The sequence below is a fragment of the Heterocephalus glaber genome, unplaced genomic scaffold (assembly GCF_053883595.1).
Source record: "Heterocephalus glaber isolate CG9 unplaced genomic scaffold, H.glaber_assembly_v1.0 deba00000122, whole genome shotgun sequence".
Taxonomy (NCBI): Eukaryota; Metazoa; Chordata; class Mammalia; order Rodentia; family Bathyergidae; genus Heterocephalus; species Heterocephalus glaber.
The window spans coordinates 7,364,188-7,386,316 of NW_028258138.1; the positions used below are offsets into that span (position 1 = coordinate 7,364,188).

Genomic DNA, 22,129 nt, shown 5'->3' on the forward strand with positions numbered 1-22,129 from the left:
CTGGGATCCTCACCCCGTGCAGTAGTGGATACGTGCGCCTACTACTCTAGTGCACCTGTGAAAATACCGGGTTCCGTATATTTCAACAGCGATTTCCTTTGTGATCCTGTGTTTTGCTCTATGCATGTGAAAATATGATTTGAAGAAGGAGTTCACCCAACTGTGTTGAAAGACCCTGTGCGGCGGGCATGGTGGTGCACATCTGTAATCCCAGCATTCTGGGAGGCTGAGTCAGGAAGATTGCAAATTTGAGCCCAGCCTGAGCAACTGAGTGACTTAGTGAGAACTTGTTTCAAAACAAACAAACAAACAAACAAACAAACATTTAAAAGGCTTGACCTGTAGTTCAGGGCAAAGGCCCTGGGTTCAATCACCAGTACTGACAAAAAGATCCATAATGCAAAGATGATTGTCTGGGACTTGAGTTTCCTTAACTGGCTTTGGGAAGAACTTACCTCCCCCAACAGGGCACAGAGGCCCAGTGAAGAGGAAATCATTCCTCCCAACGCAGCACTTGCACTTCAGACTCCTGGAGAACGTTCCCAGGGAAACTTCTTCAGTCACCTGTGCAGGAGGGCAGGGGTTGGGCCAGGGGTTGCTGTTGGGGTGGAGCCAGGGTGTGGGCAGGGCCTTCTAGCTCCACACTCCTCCTCCGCTCCATCCTTCCAGGCCATCCGAGGTTAATGAGACAGTTCCCTGCTCTCCACTGCCCACTGGGAAGCCCATGTATGGGAGGAATTGGAGTCAGTTTGACAGATCATCCACTGATCTGACGATCAATGAAATATTGTAGAAGCCATCATGAAAGCTCACAGCTTGACAAGGATCCTGCCTCCCATCTCGGGCCAACTAATGTCTCAAAGCCGCCCTCAGTCTTGGAGTGGGCAGGAGGAGCAAACCCCAGGCTTTATTTCCCGGAGCCTGTTCCATGACACACTGGACCACGAGATGCATTGTGAACAAGTCAGATTTGTGGCCAAATAAATTTGTGCAATTGTTTAAAAGATACCAACTTTTCAGTTTATTTTTAATTAAAGCGATTGTAAAAAATATATCAAAGCACACACATCTTAGCTGTGTGGCTCAGTGAATTTTTTACTTACATTTACATGCTGTATCCACCACCCAGACCAAGCGTAGAGTGTACACAGCAATCCTGAAGGGTCCCCCCGGCCTTTCTAGTAAAAGTCTCCTACCAAAGGTAACCACTGCTCTGACTTCTTCGTCACCGTAAGTCTTGCTTGATTTTGACTTCATGGTGATGGAGCCAGGAGTGTGTTCTCTTTCCTGCCCTGGGCTTCTTACACAACATCGTGTCTGCCAGGTCAATATATAGTGTGTGTTCAATTATTCATATTTTTTATGGTTGTGTAGCATTTCATTCCTGCATCCTGCTGTTGATGGAGATTTTCTTTTCCTTCCTTCCTTCCTTCCTTCCTTCCTTCCTTCCTTCCTTCCTTCCTTCCTTCCTTCCCTCTTTCCTCCCCACCTTTTCTTTCTCTCTGAGGATTGAACTCAGGACCTTTCCACTAAGCTACATCTCCAGCTTGAACTATGACCCTCCCACCTCAGCACCCTAAGAGTGCTGGGATTACAAGTGTGCACCACCATGCCTGGCTGGACATTTCTTGACAGTAGTCATGCTGTTTATCAGTTTGTTGCCACTCAGCTCCAAAATCACTCCTTTGGACTTCTGAGAAAATGGATCTGAGCCCTTGACATGTTTTTCCTCTGCAATTCAGTCCGGAAGCTCCTCAGCAGAGGGTGCTGGAGAAGCCCGCAGGGGGGAACAGTGTTTTCCTTCATGGTTGGGGTGCAGGCCCGGCAGGCTCCTGCAGTGTGCTGGCCGCGTGCCCGCAGCACGGACAGAAGGCAGCATCCCCCCGACACACCCCAGTGGCTTTGTAACAGAGCGCCCCACACAACCACGCATGAACAGCTTTCCTGGCTACCTGGAGGCACATGGCTTGCAAGTACCACAGGGTGGCTTTCAGGGTCCCCTGCTATGCGGGACCCCAGGCCCTTCTCCTTCCAGCGAGGTCTGGATCTCAGCCTGGGCTCGGTGACTTTTCGTTACATTTGCTTCGTCCTATTTCCCATAGAGCTAGCTTTACTTCTTACTCTTATATCTTCTTACTGAAATCCTTTACTGTAGTAAATGACTCTACATTAAAAGTTCTCTTCCAAGACTGCGTGGTTTCTTTCCAGTTTGGACTCAGTCTGATGGAGCCGCTGTTTGCAAGTGTGAGCCAGCTGTGGTCACACCTGCCTGCGAGTGTCCGTGTCCGGGGGCACTGCGAAGGCGTGGTTTACTGGGTCACAGCACCTGTGTCAGCTGAGGCTCAGGTGGCGCGGCCAAAGGAGATTCTGCTTTCAGAGTGCTCATCTACCTTGAGCTCCTGCTGGGCGGGTGGGGCAGTCCTTGGTGTGGCTCTGTTTTATTTCAGTCACACTCACGCATGGCAGTGGTATTTTATTTGCATTTCCCTAATGATGAACCCCGCTGACCTTTCTTGGGTGTCAGGCTTTTTGTTATTCTTTATGGGGGGGACATCAAACTCAGGGGCTTGTGTGTACTGAACAGTTGCTCTACAACCACCTGCACCTCTGGCTTGAGAGTTTGGGTTTATGGATCTCTCCTTTTTTGTGAAATGTCTATTCACAATTTAGTTTTTAGAACTGTGGTTGCCTCGATCCTTTCCTTAATGATGTGTAGACATTCTCAATGTACTCTGGATAAAGCGGTCCTTTGTCACATGATGTAAGGCAAATACGTCCTAGTCTGTGACTTGCCTCTGCATTATCTTGATGGTGGCCTCTGAAGTCCTGTTTATCTGTCATTTCCTTTATGTGTGTGTGTGTGTGTGTGCGCGTGCACATGTGTGTGCACTGTTTAAAAATAATGACCAGAGAGGTCTTCCTCCAGAAGTTTTGCTGTCGGACCTCTGCCCCTCCAATAGCCTTTCCTGCCCTGGTGGTTCTGGCTTTTTTTGTACTATTTATTTCTTCCACTTTAATAGGAAATATGCCAGCATCCACCTCCTGCACAGCCCCTGGGGTTTTAGGAGGGCCATAAACATAGCTCTCGCCCTCCAGGCACTTTCAGCCGGAAAGGACACAGTGGTCCTCGCAGGTGCTGACACCTGAAGAGGAGTCCGTGGAGGCCCAAAGGCAGGGGTAGAGAGGCGGCTTGTCATCATGGGCAAGACGTCCCCACTGTGACTGCGGTTCCACAGCGACCTGCCCTACATCACTCAGAAATCACAGAGCAAGCCCGGGGCCTCAGCCTACTGGCCTGGCTGTGGCTGTTTCTGACTGCCGGGCCCAGGCGTGTGGGAAGGGGCTCAGGTAGCAGAGCTCTTTGTGGCTCTGTCCCCGTGAGGTGGAATTGCTTCGTGCTAAGCGCTCGTGTCTCCCACAGTCTGGAGCCACATGGCCCTTTCCACAAACTCGGCCTGCCAGACGGTGTCCCGGGCCGGATGCCTGGGCAAAGCTGTGCAAGGAGGAGTCCCTGGTCCTTTGAATGAGGCAATGGGATCTTGAGGTCTGACTTCGGAGGTTGTTTCGTGGGACGTTAGGCAGGAGGAAGTTCCACTTGCCCGAAGAAACCAACACCCCCGGAAGTGTTGGCCGTTGGGGTGCCATACCTGCCTCACCCCCGGGTGATCTGATGTCTGTGGAGGAGCCAGTGCAGTTGAGTGAGGGTGGCATCCGTCCCTGGGTAGTTATTATTATTATTATTACTTTTGAATTAATTTATCTTTATTGATGTATGTTTGCAATACATTATAATTGCGTTCATCTTGATGAATTAGCACCTATACCTATCACATCTTGATAATTTTTGTTGTTGTTGTCTTGTTTTTTGAGGCAGAGTCTCCCTTTGTAGTTCAGGCTGGCTGTGAGCTCACTATGTGCCCGGCTGGCCTGGACCTTGAGGTGACCCTCCTGCCTCAGCCTCCGGAGTGCTGGGATCACAGGCGTGGACCACCCCACCCAGCTCCCATCTTGATAATTTTTACTTCCCTTTCCCCACCCTCCCTTCTCTCCCTCTCCACATCCCCTTCTATCTCTGAAATGTCTGTCTTCTTGTTTTCTACCATCTCTCCTTTACTTTGCTTTTTAAATTATTTATGTTTTGGGTTTGTCATCTAAGAGAAAGCATGTGATATTTAACCTTCTGTATCTGATTTATTTCACTGAACATTATAGTCTTAAGATCCATTTTCCAACAGATGACTCAAGTTTATTCTTCTTTATGGCTGAATAGTACTCCATTGTGTATAAATACCATGTTGTCTTTATCTATTCATCTGTTGATGGACACATAGCCTTCTGTAAGTTTAGCTATTATGAATTGTGCTACTGCAAACATGGGTGTGGATGGATCATTATAATATGATGTTTTTTAAACTCTTTTGGGAAGATACCCAGGAGAAGTATAGCTGGTCAATGGAATTTTTAGTTTTAGTTTTTTTGAGGACTCTCTGTATTGTTTTCCATAGAATTAGACACCCCCCCAAAACAAAAGACCTACTTAGAAAAGGGCAGTTGAAGTGAATAGACACATGTCCAAAAAAAAAAAAATGGCCAAAAAGGACATGAAAAATGTTCAGCATATTTAGCCCTTAGAGAAATGAAAATCAAAACAACACGAAGAGGAGCCAGTGGCAGTTAGGCGGGCAGTGCCGTGTGGCATTGTTGCTCCACAGTTCACAGGCTGAGCGCCCTGCACGTGGGCCGGGCCCTCCTCCCAGAGACTCCAGGACCTGGCCACCTCTGACCTCCGGGCCAGCAGAGCGGTGCGTGCTTGGCCTCTCCCCAGACCGGTTTTGTTCGTTTTCTGCCTGAATTCGCGTTGGTTCTTTTTCCTCTCTGTGGCGATGTTGAGGGACTATCAGGAAAATGGACCGGGGCTGTGTCAGCGTGTTATGACGCCGCCTCGTACCCACCTGGCTACTGGAATCTCCAGTAGTGAAGGGAATGCTCGAGGCTCTCCAGCACAGATGTTAGGAAAAGCCCTCCTAAGAGCCTCTACAAGGCCATCGCACTGGCCACTGTGCTGTTTTTGGTTGATGCCTTTCTTTTTTTAAAAATTTAATTTTGTTGGTACATTTTAGGTATACAATATAATGACATTCATCATTGGAAATTTGCACCTTTACATAATCTCTCTTGGTTCTTATTTTTTCCCCATTCCCTTGCCCTCCCTTCAACCCCTCTTTCTTATTATCCTAGGCTCCCTCCTGTTGTCGGGCTACATCAGCAAAGTGGGGGCAGACTGGGCGCCCCATCCTGATCTTTGGCATTCTGGTGTTCCTGCTAGGATTTTACCACCTTCGCATTGCCTACTACGTGTCCAAAAGCTAGTGGGGTTACTCCTACAATGACATTCTGGACTTTGATGACACCTCAGCCCAACAAGTCACAGTGGAACTACACCCATCTTTACAACATTGAGCAGAAGCCATGGCTAAGGGCTGAGGAATTTTGCAGTTAGTAGATGTTTAACAAATCAGCGGCCAGATTGTATGGGTCAATCTCAAAAATGTTCACTGAGCTTACAGTTAGCTAATTAGGACGTACTCTGTTTTCATTTCCTGGCCCTGGCAAAAGCTCAACATGTTTTTCCACATGAGTAGGTACCGGGGAGGAGTAGCACTGTTAATTACTTTAAAAAGCAGGACGTTATTTTGTAATGGAGAGTAGTACTACTACTGCCCTCTTTAAAGTTGAGGGTTTCTCTGAAATAGTCCTCATTGTCAGTTTGTCTTACAGCAAATAGAGCTTTCCAATATGTCTAATTTCCTTACTAAGTAATTTATTTTTAAAATATCTAAGTATCTTACCCCTCCCAATATATATCTCTCTGCACCTTCATGTTCTATGGGAGACTTGGGTAAAATCAGATATCAGTCTGGGTCCTTCTGTGATGTCTTTTACTAGCTTTGTTATTGACAGCAACCAGGAATTTTCTACACTATGGAGTGAGTTTTCAAAATACAGACATTTTCTCTAGTTTCTCAATAAGGTTGCCAACAAATTATTTGGGTCATTTTGTCCTTTGTAGATCAAGATGTTCTGTATGTCATGCCTTGAAGGACTAGACTTTTGACTGCTTGCTAATGAAAAATGCAGGGAAGTTGTTCAGGGTTTATACCATTTTTATTGACATCTGGGACTCCATTGTCCTTCTGATAATGATTGTTAAGACTGGCCTCACTCCCTGGAGGACTAGAATACCTTAGATTGATTCTGTTTCCTTACTTGGAAAAAAGGGACACATATTTAAAAGAAATTAAGAGGTCAAAATCCAAATCCTAGATTTAAATGAGTTCACTTTAAGCATATTTCAGAAAGCATTGTAATGATTTTATGATATCTTTGATCCCACTACCCAGGACTTTGTTTTTAGGTAACTGTTTTTAGGTAAATTATACTCTACTTTCCAAACTCTTTTTTTTTGAGACACAGTCTCACCATGTAGTTTAGGCTGGCTTTGGGCTTGCTGTGTAGCCCAAGCCGGCCTCAGATTTGCAGCAATCCTCCTGCCTCAGCCTCTTGAGTGCTGAGATTATAGGTATGTGCTTTGCTTACCAGTCAGACTTACTGCTCCGTGTGAAGGCTTTTGAGAAAAGGCGCCTGGCAGAAAATGAAAATTTAAAGTTTACTATGAAATCAATCTGTCGAAGTAGAGCAAAATTATCTGAGAAAGGAAGCAAAATAGAAAACTACCATCTTTTCTTGCAATTGTTTTTTGTTTCTTGCTGAAATAAACCACAGCTCTAGCTGTGTGGGCAAACAGACACCAAAGGAAGGCAGGAAGGAGTAGTGTTCTCAGCCTCCGGGGCCAGGGCAGCAGACAAGTGCCAGTGACCCTTTGCTCTTGCAGCGATTCCTCAGAGGTCACTGTGGGCTCTGGTTGGCCGGCAGCTCCCTGAGCCCCGAGCAGGACAGGAGCTTGGCTGTGTCTACAGCCAGCATGAGAGTCAGCGAACAGCGAGCACCTTCTAAGAAGCCTCCATGGTTACTGCATTTGCTTCATGCCGAACATACTTGGAACAGAATTTTGACTTCATGAAATGTTGAAGTACTCTTGTTCCATCAAAACGTGCCCCATGATTTCACACCATCTCTTTGCTTTCCTGCTGGCTCCTCTGACCTCTCTCCCAAAATAATTTTAAGTCATGGTGATTACATTGGAAATTGGTGGATTTCTCCCATGTTATATTCTTGAGGCATCCGCCACACTATTGGGTAGATAAGTTAAACTAGTAGGATGAGAAGTTGGGCGCTAAGTTATCTCCTTAGAAAGCTGGGGGTGGGGTGGGTGGGCTGCCCTAATGCATTAGGCCTGAAAGGATTCCCAGATGCTTGCATATTGTTCCTCCTGTGGACAGGTGATTCACGTCATAGACTTGGTCTGGATCGATTGTACCCATTTCCCAGGTGGGAAAAGTGAACCTGGGAGTGGGTCTTAGGGGCTTGCTCAAGCTTACACAGGGCGGTGGTCCGGCAGCACTACCGGCTCAGATGATTGGGAGGACTGGAGGGCAGGGATGATGATTTGAACACAATTCTTTTTCTCTTAGTGGTTCCTGAGAGACAGAATTATCATTTTTGATCAACAAACCAAGCCCGGAACCTGATGGGGTGGAATGCTGACGGCTCTCCTACCCGAATTTCCCTTTAGTATCTACCTTGCGGCTGAGCTTTCCAACCACAGGACCTCTTACCTACCAAAACGTGAGTTGTTTGCTTTCTTGATGTTGTAACATTAAGGTGAATGGTTCTGAACTTGCCCCAAATAGCAGAGGTGGGTGGGCAGAAGGTGAAACAAAATAAGTTAGAAGACTTAAAAAAGTAACCTAAAATATAAACCCTAACTTTTAGTAGGATGAGATTCCAAGGTAGTTGTGCAAATCAGCAAGCCGGACTCCCTCCTCTGGGACTCACTTGGCTAGACCAGCAAAGACTGCACGTGCAGCCCACATTTAGAGCTAGACCCTGTGGTTTCTGACCTCGCTGGTTGCCAGGCTGCACCTTTTCCTGGCACCCTCAGAAGGCAGAGTCTGAGGTGCTCCTGAGCGACCTGGTCCCATGCACACAGGCACAAGCAGTCTGGGACTCCACAGGTTGAGGGTGGCTGGCCACAGAGCCAGGACCAAGACTCAGACCCTGGTGCTCCCTGTGTGACTCCAGGGGCCAAGGCGGTGCCCGGAGCTCAGCCTTGGCTCTTCACTTCTGCAAGCAGCGAGGGTCCAGACTTCCACACCTTGGTCTCGTCCCCGTCCATCTCAGCCACCTTCTGTCAACACTCATGCTTTCAAACAATTGCTTTATTTTTCTAATTGTACATTGCATGGGGTCCAGTGAGCTCATTCGCTACTAGCACACAGTGCGTGACTTCCTGTGGGGAAACAAGCATTTCTGTCTCCTTAATCATCACTTTGCAGTGGGAGCCTTCGAACTCCTCTAGCTCTTTGTAAAATGCATGAGAATAGCTGTAGAACACGCGGCCCCAGCTGTGCTCTAGAACCCCACGGCTTATTCTTCCTTGCTCACTGGGACTTGGTGCCCGCTACCCCAGCCCAGGCCTTGCTTTTGAGAGCTGATCCTCTGGTCTCCTTCCTTTCAGATGGCTTTCCTGAAGATGAAGTTCATGTATGCCTGCCTGCTGGGGATTGGGGTGCTCTGTCTGTACTTCAGCATAGGTCCTTTTAAAGGAGGAATATTTATTTTAAAAAAAAACTACGGGCAATTCCTTCAGCTCCCGGGTATCGACTGCCGGCGGAATCCCCCCTTCCTCATCCTGCTGGTCACGTCCTCCCACCAGCAGGTGGCAGCTCGCAAGGCCATCCGGGAGACATGGGGCGGAGAGCGGGTGGTGACAGGACAGCTGGTGAGAACCTTCTTCCTCCTGGGGACCACGGCCAGCAAGAACGAGATGACAGTGGTGGCCCAGGAGAGCCAGCAGCACGGGGACATCATCCAGAAGGACTTCAAGGACGTCTATTTCAACCTGACCCTGAAGACCATGATGGGTATGGAATGGGTCCACCGCTATTGTCCGCAGGCAGCTTTTGTGATGAAAACAGACTCAGACATGTTTATAAACGTCCACTATCTGACCGAACTCCTACTGAAGAAAAACAGAACGGCAAGATTTTTCACGGGCTACTTAAAGCTGAAAGAGTTTCCGATCAGGAACAAGTTCAGTAAGTGGTATGTGAGTCCGTCCGAATACCCGTGGAGCAAGTACCCGCCCTTCTGCTCCGGTACTGCCTACGTCTTCTCCAGTGACGTGGCGAGTCAGGTGTATAACATCTCCAAGAGCATCCCATTCATTAAGCTGGAAGATGTGTTTGTGGGGCTCTGCCTGGCCAAGCTGGGGATCCGGCCAGAGGAGCTCCACTCCCGGCAGACCTTCTTTCCCGGGGGGTTGCGCTTTTCCACCTGCCGCTTTAAGAAGGTGGTGGCCTGTCACTTTGTCAAGCCCCAGGAGCTGCTCACCTACTGGCAGGTGCTGAAGACTTCAGAGGAGGAAGACTGTCAGGGTGTCTGAGCGGGCCCCACGGGCACATGGGTCAAACTTCTGGTAACCCACAGGGATGGCTTGGGGAAGATCTGGCCGGCCTCGCTGGGTAGGGAGGGAGCAGGACGGTGAGGGTGCTCTAGATCCAGACTTGGTGAACGAGGGCGCTTAGGTGCAGCCACTGTGGCTTTCCACCACACCCCCGCACCAGTGGATCCCATCTCTCAGGCACCCACCCAAGGTGCTGTGTGCTTGACACATGCGCCCATTTGATCGCTTCCGGGCTCGTACCTATGTGAAGCTATGGATGCTGTCACTCCCCTTTTCAGATAAGGAAAAACAGCTGAAGAAGCACAGTCACTCGTCTGCAGATGGCCTCCCCATCCCTTTTCAGAGTCCCCCAGCCCAGCTCCCACCCTGAGGCTTTTTAGTGTGAGCCCGGGACCAACCTCTCCCCGCCCTGGGGTGACATAGTGGGGCACTGAGTCCCGGTTAGTGACTCCGGCCGGTTAGTGACTCCGGCCGCACATCTCCCAAAGCGTGTCTCTGAAGACCCAATTGCCTGCAGTTGCCATGAGCACACTGCTGACTTCCAGTGAGCACCATGTCTCCTCCAGCTGCTGGGGCACCTGGTCTCCAGCAGCCAGTGTCCTTTGTCTTGCATTGATGGGACCGACTGAGGGCTTCGGGTCTCCGAGCTCAAACTGGAGGGCAGCTGGGCACCAGGCACTATCTACCCAGGCTTTCAGGGCATTTCTGGCTTTCCTTGGGTCTAAGTCGAGCCGCTTGATCACAGGGACCACTTAGGCACAAAGCACCCACGGCCCCAGGTCCAGGGATGGGTCCCTGTGCCTCTGTCCCAAGCCTGAGCCCAGCTCATGTGCTGAGCTTGTTGTGTGGCCAAGGAACCACCGAATGCCCCGCTCTGGAGTTTAGCTTTGCATTTTGTCTCCCCGGAGGTTTGCATGAGCCTGTTTAGCAAGGCTGTGTAAAAACTGGGCAGGTTTGTGCGAGGTCCTGAAGCCGTTCATTTGGCCGCTGTCACAGGGTGTGCATGCTCTGCACCCGAGGAAAGATGCAGCTGGAAGCAGATGCTGTCCTCCTCTGCTGCTGAGCTGAAGGGCTTCCCACGCTCCGCCTCCCTGAGATGCTCACTTTAGTGACACCAACACCCCTGGTGTCTGGCTGAGGAAACTGAGGCCTGCGAGCCACACCCTGTTCCGGGTCCCATTCAGGGGCCCCAGCTCTGCTGAGGTGGCTCTTCAGTGCGCGGTGACCCCGAGCTGCTGAACCCTGGGCGGTTCTTGGTCATCAAGGCAGTGCTGCCCCTGATGCTCTCTCGCCCCAGCTCTAGGACCCTGTGTGCCCTTAGCCTTGCCCCTCTTGGCTGCTCACGCCTGTGCTGCTCCCTTCTCTGCTGTGACCCTCTGGGCCTGGTGTCCCCAGGCTCAGCCTGGACCCTGTGTCTGCTCATTCTGTCCTCAGGGCCTCATCCTGTGCCCTAGAGCTCAGTGTCCTCCTTCTGTTCCTGACACCCGTTGGTCTCCAGGCAGAACATCCTCTTGATCTTTGGTCTCACGCATCCCACTGGCTACTTGATTTCGCCGGATGAGCAAATCTCACTCTGAACTTCGGGTTAACCCCAGGAACCCACACCTGCAGCCTCGCAGTGTCAGTGCAGGGCCCCTCCAACTTCCCGTGGAGCCACCTCAGGGCAGACTGCTGGCTCACCTTCCATCACATCTGCCCTACAGTTACCGCGGCTGCCACCCTTGAACACGTCCCTGTCATTTCCCTGCAGTTCCAGCAGCAGACCAAGCTCCTGTCTCCCTGAGCTCTAGGCCTCAGTTCAGCAGCCACGCGAATCTCTCCTCCTGGCACCCAAAGGCACACGGAGCCACAATCTGAAGCTGAAGTCCAGACCTTCCTCTCTCAAACCCAGCTACCCCCAGTCCCAGGTCTCGGGGACACCGCCACCATCCCTCCACCCTTCATCCCTGCAGGCCAAGGCCATCCCTGTGACCTGTCCCTGTGGGTTTGGCCTCTCCCTCCATGTCCACCCTGGTCACCTCTGTTCCGACCACCGTCTTGGTTCAGCCTGACTCAGGCCCTTGGGGCTGTCCTTCCTCCTTCCAATCTGTCCTTCACTTTACCTCCAGATAGTTGTTAAAAAGGAAGTCAGATTGGAAAAGAAGAGACCCAGGGAAGCCGAGTGGCTTGTTCCCAGGTGCCTTGTCCCTAGAACAGCGCTTCCTGGCCTGGGATCAACAAGCATGGAGGCCACCTCCCCACACAGGCTGCAGGAGGGTGACACGTAGCCAAGAGCAGCAGTTCCCGATGTCCTGGCCTATTTAGTAACCTTAGCCTGCAGAGTTCGCCATGGCCATGCTGCCCATGGGCCACCTGCCTGGCAATGCCCAGCTCCTGCTGGGCACCCCGCACTGCTATGCTATTCCGGAGGGCTGGCACAAAGCTGAAATGGGTTTTTAAGCAAAATTTATTTTCATGCCAATTTTTGATTCCCTTGAGGGTAGTTATTTTTGTGCAGAAAAATTATGCACATGTTTACTTTGGTTTTAAAAGTAATGTGTTAAATTTTTTCCCAGGCTTTAAACTTGAACAAGCAAAGCAGGTGGAAGGGACCCTGGGTATACTTTACACACACGTGTGCACCCACCTAGCATGTGGCAGCCCTAGCAGCCACAGATCAGAGCGTGGACTCAGCCTGCTTTCTCAGAGGGACAGCTGGCTTCTCTGGCCCTTGCAGGGACCATGCAGGTGCAATCCTTGCAGTGCTCCAGACCCCATGTGACCGGAGCCAAAAAACCCAGATGTGGACACCAGGCTGCTGTGTACCTGCTGAGGAAGCTGAGAGAAAAGCCTGTCTTTGTTGGTTTTCTGTTGCTATAACCAAATACACACCTGGGTCATTCCCCAACACGGACTTTTGTGAGATGCATTCGAGGCACAGCAGTCCACAGAGAGGAAATTAGCGTGGGGAGAGGAGACCACTTCCAAGCCCACATGAGCCCATCAGGGAGACCCCATCTCACTTGGCCTGTGGCACATCTTAGGTGTCACCTCCAGGTTTGAACATGGCTGTGCAGCTTGCTGGCTCTGGAAACGGGGTTCTTATTCTCTGTGGACCTCAGGTTCTGCACCTCACTAAAAGCAGTGATAACTTCCACCTCAGAAGTTTGTGTGTAGAGTGGGAGTCACCTAAGAGAATTCCCCTCACATTCTCAGCACCGCTGTGCCCGGAATGGGGCACAGGTTGGATGCTTGAGCTTTTGTTTTGATGTGGCAACCTGCAGTGTGGCCCGGCAGTGATGGTCTTGCTTGGTTATTGCTCCAAATAGTCTTGATTGGTGGGGGAAAGCTGTGTGGCTTCTAACATGTGGGTTATGAGGGAGAGGGTCTGATGAGACAACACGCCCAGGAGTGATGCGGCTGTCATGCGAATGAAAGTTGTAGTCACTCGGCCCTAGTGCCACATTCCCCTCAAGTGCTGGGTGTGAGACAGTGAATTCCCTCCCTGCTTTAGGGTGAGTGAGGTAGACCAGGGCAGGACAAGGTAGCCAACACCCAGCTTCCTGGTCTTCAGAATCTAGTGCCCCAGGGTGAGGTTTTGTGAACCTTAACCCCAGGCCCATGTTATGCACACTACAAGGTCTGGCACCTGGATGTGAATTTTAGCTCTCACTCTACTGAGAGACAGCTAATTTGCCTTCTCTTTGTCTTAGTTTTCTCTTCTGAAAGATGGGACAATAGTAGTTCCCACCTCCCAGGGTTCATGTGTGGGTTAAATGAGACACAATAGAAATTGCATAATATCCCATAGTAGGTGCTTAATAAAGGGAGGTGCTCATGGTCCCAGTTGGGTTTGGGCTGTGAATTTGAGGGACTGGTAAGGTGGCATGCACAGCGCCACCTCTGTGTGCGGAAGTGGTGATCATCTATGTGCAATGAGAGGTCCATGGACCTAGTCTTGAGGGCTTCATGTCAGCTCCAGTTCCTTTCCTTCCTTCGTCTCTGTTGGGGATGGAACCCGGGGCCACATGCATGCTGAGCATGTGCTCTGCCCCAGAGCCTCACTCTAGCCCTCCTTTCTTCCTCCACAGCATTCCTGGAACTCCTGGAGAAATTCTCCTCTCCAGGACATGCTTCAGACCACAGGGCACCGTGCTCTGGGCTTTGCTAGTTCAGGGATGTGACAATCTGAACATGGGAAGGGAAAACTTGGGGTAGTGTGCAGCACTGAAGACCAAACCAGCCAGCCCTGCCTTTGATGAGAAAACCAAGGCTCAGAGCAGCAGAGAGACTTGGCCAGGCCTTCTGTGTGTGGCGCGTCCAGGACTGGAGCCTGGCGTTGGGAGCCCTGCTGGCCACTCACTCCTATTCATCCACTCGCTGGGTAGATCAGCGCAGGGCTTCGATGGGCTGGCATGGGGCCCAGGCTGAGGGGTGATGCTGAGGGGGTTTTGCAACCAGAGCCTTCCTGAGTCCCCAGTGCGATCTCTTGGCATCTGCTCAGTGCCGTCTCCGTGCTCAGATGTGGTCAGCCATGTCCCACCTGCTGTTGCATTGAGGACACCCAGCTGCTCCTGTGAGCAGCCCTGCCCGCTCCACCTGAGCATGGTTGGCAAGGTTGGCATGGTTGCCATGTCCCTCACATCCTGCTTTCCCCACAGCTCAGGACTCGTCCCATCCAAAGGCCGTTGGCTCGTCCCTTAGCTGCTGCCCCTCTTCTGTGAGTGTTGCCATGACCGTGTCTCTGCTCCTTCCTGGTTCTATTTGATGTGCTAAGATGTGACCCTGGGCCATGCATGGCATTCCCCAGACCCTGTCGTTTATCTGGGGGCCTCCCTGCCCAGCCCTGTGCTGAGGTCACTTAAGCTTCCTAAACTACTGGCAGAACCTCAGCCCTTTTCTGTCAGCCTGCTTCCCTCTCTCCTTCCCTAAAACTTCACAGAACAAAGCCCTGGGCCCAACACTGGGACTGTAAGTGTCTTCAGGTGCGTGTGTGTGTGTGTGTGTGTGTGTGTGTGTGTGTGTGTGTGTGTGTGTGTATGACAGATTTGGGGGTCTTTATCAAAGAATCAGCTCGTTTGTCTCCTAGGGCCTTCCTCAGCTATCAGGTGTGAGGATGGCACTTGGGAGGTCTCCTTTGTCCTCACGTTTGCTCAAGCAGTTGCACACTTACTCCAACGCGGGGAATGGTCCCCAGCCACGTCATTCTGAGATTTCCCCATACTCCGAGCTTCAGGCAGAGGGTTTAGAAAGAGCGACATAAAGCGAATCGTCCAACATCTTGCTTGTGTTTTCCACAAGCAAAAGCTGTGCATTCCAGTCCTCTCCTCCATGTAGCCTGGGTAAACAGTTTTGAAAGAAAACAGCCGAGCAGCCGAGACTCCCCTGAGCGGCCCATGCCGAGAGCCCACGGCTCTGTGATAGACTGAATTATTCAGCAGCCCGATTTCATACGACAGCTGCCGTGCATCATGTTAAAAATAGATGAGATGAGGTTTACATTTTCTCTGTGTCTCCTACCTGGAAGTACTTTTTATTAAGAATTAATTCCCAGCTCTTTTCATAGCAGAAATGACATTTTAGCCACTGCCATCTCCCGGTAGATGGAAGAGGTCCTGAAGGACCTTCTGCCTCGCTCTGCCTGTCTCTCCTGAGGCCTGCCAAAGAGAACTTGGGAACAGGAATTTCTGTCCATTTTTCTGCTTTCGAAGTCCAGGTCCTGAGGTGGGATGGATCCTCAGATCAGCCCTGAAGGTGAAGAGTGGAACTGTCCTCCCAGCCTGGGGCAGAGCCACACCAGGATGCGTCCAAACAAAACATTAGTTTTTCATTCACTTTAAAAACTGGACACTGCCTGTGAGACATAATTAATTGCTTTTAAATACAAACAGAAGAGGTCTAGGGGTGTAGCTCAGTGGTAGAGTGGTTGTCTAGCATGGCTGAGACAAATTTTAAAAATAAATAAATCCAAGTAGGGAAATTGATTTCATTGCCAAGGGTATTTTTGTTTTTCCAGTACTGGGCCCAGAGCCAGGGCATTTGCACTAAGCTGCATTCTAGCTGTCTCTTTTTTAAAGTTTTAAATTTTGAGACGGGATCTTGATAGGTCACTCCTTTGCACAGGCTGAGCTCCGACTTTGGATCCTCCTATTTCAGCCTCCCAGGGTGCTGGGGTTACAGGAGTGTGCCATCATACCTGGCTTGTTTCATTTCTGTGTGGTTTTATTTTTGGTGCTGGACATAGAACCCTAAGCCTCCACCACTGAGCTGTACCCTGTCATGCTGTTTTCACAATCCTCTCTCCTACTTTCCTTCACCGATTTAAGGGATCAGTGCTCCGTGTGTGCAGAATGTAGATGGCCAGCATGGCACCCACGCCGTGGGGGACATAAACACGAGGCCCACTGGCTCAGAGCTCTCATCGTTTAAGTCCCCAGAGGAGGTAAACCAAGAAAGTAGTGATACCCATGGTTACATTCTGCTTTGCAAAACAATCAGCTGGGTCAATCTCTGTTGCTTGTCTCTTACAAATAAGACATCATAAATATCCAACACCACTGGAAATTACTTAGCACTAACAGAGGAGACTTCGTTGTCAAAGTTTGCTTTTCTTAAAAGATAAGAAACTAAAGTGAATTTATATGTTATTGAATGTCATTTAAACTGTCATTTCCTTGTATGTTAAGGGGGTCTTCCAGAGTCTTACATATCACACATGGGAGTGGGCATATGTATTTATTTCTGATTTGTTAAGTATAGTATTTATCTTTAATGAAAATGTTAACATAGAATCATGCCCTTGACTCAGGTAGTTCCAAGTTGTAAATGCATAAGATAAACTTGTGCTCTTCCCAAAAAGTCTGCAAGGTGCAGCTGAAAATGGACCATGTTTTTATTTTCCCATTGATATTTTCTGTATTTATTTTGTGTTTGGAAAAATATTTTTTAAATTGACCTTTGATTTTATATGTTTAGAAAACTACACTGAACAATCTTGATGTGATAATCTTTGTAAGCTATAAGGACTTCTGGTTTGCCTTGGGCTTGGAAGCAACGCAATGGCACTTTACAGTTTGGAAGGTCTATGGGGCTGGTTCTAGGTGGGCAGGGAAAGGCAAGGTCTCCTGTTGGGAATTGTAAGTCAAGGGCATTATGACATGGGCATCTTTTGGAATTTTGTTCTCTCAGGTATATTTTCCTATCATTTAATTTTAAGAAATCAAGAATTATGAGTTGATATGATTGGAACTTTGGCGTCTTGGATGATAACCCATCTTTGAGGTACAGATTGGATCCTTGATCTTTCTGAATGCCATCGCAATGGAAATAAAATGGCGGAAGCAGATTATTAGTATTCCTTTTTGGCTTTGATATGTATTTGTCACAATTCTTGTGGTACTGCAGACCTGGAAATCTTTGTCTTTCCTTCCCTCCGTGACAATGTGAGGACTGTCTCTGGTCCCCTGAAAGGCTGGTCCTGTGTGCCTGCCTCACTCCTCTCCCCTCCTTGTGGACATCAACTCTGTTCCCACCATCATCTCTTCTTTTCCCACTATAGCCCTAGCACTCCCTCCCTTCTAGAACATTCAGCACAGCAATGTGCTCTCACACTTACTCTCTTTATGAGGTCCTGTTCCCCACCCACAGGACCTTGATTAACCTTAGTCACTGCCACAAAGGTCCCATCTCAAAACACAGTCTCATTCTGAGGCCCTGGGGGGGTTAGGGCTTAGCATAGGAGTTCTGGGAAACACAACTCGGTCATAAGAGTTGTCTCCTGTCACTCATTCATTCTCACGTTGCACTGTACTTTTACCCATCCACCTTCTCTCCCCAGAGGCTGCAAATTCTCTTCTTTGTGCCTCTTGTCCACACCTCCCTAGTACATACAGCAGCATTTCTCAGCAGTGTTCAGTTTTATGATCCCATGGTTTGAAAGAACACAGACGGATTTTATGGGCTGAGGGTTGGGCCTGGGACTCCACTGGCCTGGAATAAATGGGGCTGCTGGGTGTTCCCAACCAGGAGAGGGGGAAAGGAGGAAGGGCTGTAGCCCCTAGGGTCTTGGCAGGATGAATGGGAGGGTAGGGGCTGGGCTCAGGCCCAGCATCCTCTGATGATGTGACATGGGCTTGGGGCTTGAGCTTGAATTCATTTCTCTTTGCTGTAGCCCAAGGAGTCGTGGCTGCTTCAAAGACAAATCAAGACCATTCTTCCCCTTCTTCATGAGGACAGATAGGAGGGAAAGGGGTTTGATAAACCGTATAGGAATATAGCCTATCACAGTGACACCTTGAATTTGTGGGGACTGACATAGGGTCTCCAGGATTTTAATTTTTCTAACAAAAGCCTTAAAAATCTCTTCTCTTACCATGTTGCATTGACCCATCCTGGGTGCTACCTCAATATGGTAAACTGTTCAGATGTTCTTAGTTCATAAGGATGCAAAGTAGACTCTTCATATAAATAACAGAATTTGAAAAACATGTCCTTTAGTTTGGGTATTTTTAATGATAAGTGAAAGAAACAAGTCTAACTGTCTATAATCAAGAGGCAATTTATTGGCTCATCAAGTTGGCCAGGTGCCTGGGGACCTCACGGGCCAAAGGGAGAGCTGGGATGTCGGTTGAGGGGACCCCAAGGATGCTCCCCTCTGATTTTGGGTGCAAGCAACCTCATTGTCTCCTGTGGAATCAGGAATCCCAGTGACAGACCGGGGACCCCAGGTGCCTGGCCTGCAGAAGGAGAAGCCTTCCTTACCAGCTTCGTGGTTCAGTCTGCAGGATGCTGCCTGGTCTGCAGTGTCACAGGTCCAGGCCCCAGGTCAGTCAATGCTACAGAGGGAAGGCAAAAGAGCGCTACTCAGATGGAGTAATACAAGCTCACAAGAGATTGTTGGGCAAAGCTCTGAAAACAGAGCCAATAAAGCCATGATGGTAAGGTGGATGTGGTATGCGTGTGTCTTTAAGAGAAGATTCTAGAACATGCTTCTTCAAACCTACTTCTTAAGTAACTGTCTAATTTTTCTTCCCATAAGTCCATTAGTCCTGAAAATCTTAAATAGCCGCTAAAAATAGCCTTATTGTGTGTTAGTAATTGATTATGGACATTATTTCATTTAATTCCCATCTGAATTATGGCTAAATTTATTCATACATTATGACAGTCATAATAGTGCCTGAATTGGATTATTAAGACGCCAAAGGAAAGTAACCAGTGAATCAGCGCTTGCCTTCACATTGGCCTGATGGTTCCTTCCAGTCACGCAGAACAGGGAATGAACAAGGAAACTAGTGTGGTCATGAAATCATTAGTTCTGTCCCGTGAAGCAGAACAATAAGGAACCAACAGAGAGGAGTCATTTGGGTGGAAAATTGCAGGGACATACACCCTTGGCTGTCTTTACAGTTCTAGGTTGTTCTATTCTGTAGGTTCAGCCCTCATGGCTGATTTCTATAACCCAGGACAGAACGTCCTTGTCACCTGGCACCATGGCCAACAGGAAGGCCACTCCCAGCCCTCACATGACAGATGCTGCTTTCTGTTCTCCCGTGGTCTGAGTACCGGTGTGGCTCTGCAGCCTTTGGCAGCACTGTCCTTTGTCTGTACAGATGGAGATTGGAACTCAACAATTAGATTCCTTTCAGTGATGCGAACCAGCTGCACCTAATTAGATCACATTGTATTAGTGCGTCTAGCAGCAACACTTTGGCTGATGCTTACTCATCTCAGATAAGAAGCCAGGGCCATCATGAAGGGAAAGACCTTGGAAAGGGGCTAGTCCAACATCCCTGTTATTCAGTCAGGTGTGCTGAATCGCAGCTCATTTGGCTGCAGGAAACAACACCAGAAAAAAGGCCTCTCTGCTAATTTCTCTATACTTTGAACTGTTTTAGATTTTGAATACTAAATGAAATCATAGCATTTAAGATCTTATGTTAAAAAACTGTCACCCTTCTGTATAATTTGCTTATTCTGCAAAATATAAGGAAAGGCCCAAAGCATAAAACTGTCCCTCCCAGGTGCTCGGAGGTTTAAATATTTTGCCCAAGTCATATCGCTGGAAATTGACCCTGGAGTTCTCACTCCAACACCACTGAATTAATGCCTGGAATTCAGATGAGAGGTTAAGTTATGTATGTCTTAAGGGAGGTCTGGTGTAATTATACACTTAGTTTTCCAGTAGCATATTGACTGGAAAGTGCTATGCATTCATTCAACAAATGTATGTTTAAAGCTCACAGTGTTCCAGAGTTCCTTCCTGCCTTAGTTACTTTCTTGTTGCTTGGAAAAAAATACCCACAAGTTAAAGAGGAGAGTTTTGTTTTTGGCTCAGTTTTTAGAGGTTCCTGTCCATAGTCAGCTGGCTCCAAGGCAGGGCAGCATGTCAGAGGAGCCTGTCAGAGGAGAAAGAGCTCATGGCCTGGCAGGCAGGAGGAATAGAGACATCAACGGAGGAGGGGTACATATACCCCCTTCCAGGCCACACCCACACTGACCCATCCCTCCCCACCAGGCTTCACCTCCCAACATTGATCGGGAAAAGTTTTAGATAATTTAATAGATTGACTGTTAAGGTAGTTGTAGAAGCAAAATGAGCAATGTGTTCTTTTAAGATTTGCTTTTCCCATAACTCCTTGTTTAAAGTGACGGTTATCTGACTCTTTAACCAGTAACTTCATTAACCTAACAAAGTTGCAACGTCAGGGTGAATTTACAATGTATGTGTGCCTATCTTGTGTCTGTGATTTGTCAATAGGAACTGAAATTGTATTTACACATCAAAGACCACTAGGGATGAGATAATGGCTGAAAAGGATATAAAAAGGGAAACCCTGAACACAGGGGGCATGGATACTAACCAGACCTGTTTCTGGCGTTCCTGCCCACTCGCGAGAAGAAATTTTATTATTTTATCCGAATTCTGTGTCTCCGTGTATTTCTTCCCGAGATTTCTGCAACAACTTCACACCCAGCTATAAACCCAGTAGCACACACCCATGATCCAGTCACCTCCCAAGTGCCCATCTATGAGCACCTGAGGCTATGGGGGCACAGTTAGATATAAGCCATACCACTACTTTCATGGAATTTATTTTCTGTAAAGAAAAGGGTGGGTAAGTGAGGCTTTGAGAATGCTGTGGGCTACTGACAGAGAAGGTGCCCACCCTGTTCTTGAGGTACTGGCAAGGCTTCCCAGAAGAAGTGACAGCAAACCAGAGGCGGACTCATGTGGGAAGAGCAGGAGGGCTTCCTGGGGAGAGGCCAGCATGCAGGAAGGCTGGATGGGGTCAGAGCATGGTGGGTGGGGAAGAAAATACCGATCAGTACCACAAGAGCACGGAGTCCAAAGCAGCAGGACCAAGGGATGGGACCTGCTAAGGGCTGAATGTCTCTGTCCCCTATTCACAGGCTGAAGCCTAATCCCTCATGGAGCCTTCTTGGGAAATGGGGCCCTCTGGGGGGTGATTAGGTCTTGAAGGTGGAGCCCTCAGGGATGGGGTCAGGGCTTCTACAGGAAGAGACACAAGCAAGGTGACCTCTTTCTGCTGCGTGAAGGTGTGGCAGGAAGGCCAAAAAGGTATTTGGTGCAAACTGGGAAGAGTGTGCTCTCCAGGAACCAAAATGGCCAGCACCACAACCTCAGACTTCCAGGCTTTAGAAGTGTGAGAAAAAAATGCCCGTTGTTTAAGCCACCACCTATGCTATTTGTTAGGGCAGCCCAAACTAAGACAAGACTGGATGGACACCCTGGGGCCAGATGGTGAATGGCTCTGTAAGATGTGGTGAGTAGAATTTTAATGGTCCCCAATGGGTCTTGGCCTCATCCCCAGGACTGAGTACAAGGAGATGTGGGTGTGATTATGCTACATGGCATGTGGAAGAGATGGAGCGGGGATAATTAAGGCTGCTATCAGTTGGGTTTGAGTTCATCAGAGGGGACCTGATTCGGTGAGTCCAAACTATAGGCTCTTTAAGGGCAGAGTTTGTGCTGGCTGCCAGCAGGAGAAGAAAACAGAGAGATCCCAAGATGGAGAAAGGTTCAGGATGCTCTTTTTCTCCCAACGATGGAGCAGCCATGTAGCAGGGAATGTGGAGCTCCTCAGCTGGCAGCCAGCAAGGACACAAGGACCTCACACACACAGCTTCTAGGAGCAAACTGGCCAACAACCTGGCTGAACTTGAGAGCAGATTTTACCCAGAACTCTGGTTCAGCCCAGCCTGGCAGATAGAGTGTGGCTTCGTGAGGGTCCTGGCTGAGAACCTGTGCCAGCCTTCTTGCCTACAGAACTGAGAGGCAATAGAGAGGTGTCTTTTAAGCTGCTAAGTAACTCATTATTTAGTAGCCACGGGAAGCTAACACACAGTCCAGGTTTAAAAAATTGGATTTTAGAGTGATGAACATAACATTTTTAAAAGTCCAAATGTATCTCGCAGGAACTTCTGGAGAACTTGAGAGAATGAGCAGAGACAATGTTCACGAATGATAATTAACATTCCCAGAGATAGGAGAAGAATTTAAAAAGACGGAGATGATTAAAAACTGAACAACTAGAGAGCAAA

General features: G+C 48.8%; 1 protein-coding gene and 1 pseudogene across 1 annotated transcript in view; both read left to right on the plus strand.

The window, feature by feature from the left end:
* The window catches only part of B3galt5 (beta-1,3-galactosyltransferase 5), a 60,799-nt gene extending 43,877 nt beyond the window's left edge, over positions 1 to 16,922 (plus strand). The window contains exons 2-3 of the mRNA XM_004842358.3: positions 7,593 to 7,746; positions 8,639 to 16,922. Coding sequence (XP_004842415.1) covers positions 8,639 to 9,565 — 927 coding nt within the window. The 5' untranslated portion in view covers positions 7,593 to 7,746 and the 3' untranslated portion in view covers positions 9,566 to 16,922. The remainder of the gene's footprint in view (positions 1 to 7,592; positions 7,747 to 8,638) is intronic.
* Positions 4,932 to 5,527, plus strand: LOC101713664 (transmembrane protein 230-like; annotated as a pseudogene).
* Positions 16,923 to 22,129: the final 5,207 nt, after the last annotated feature.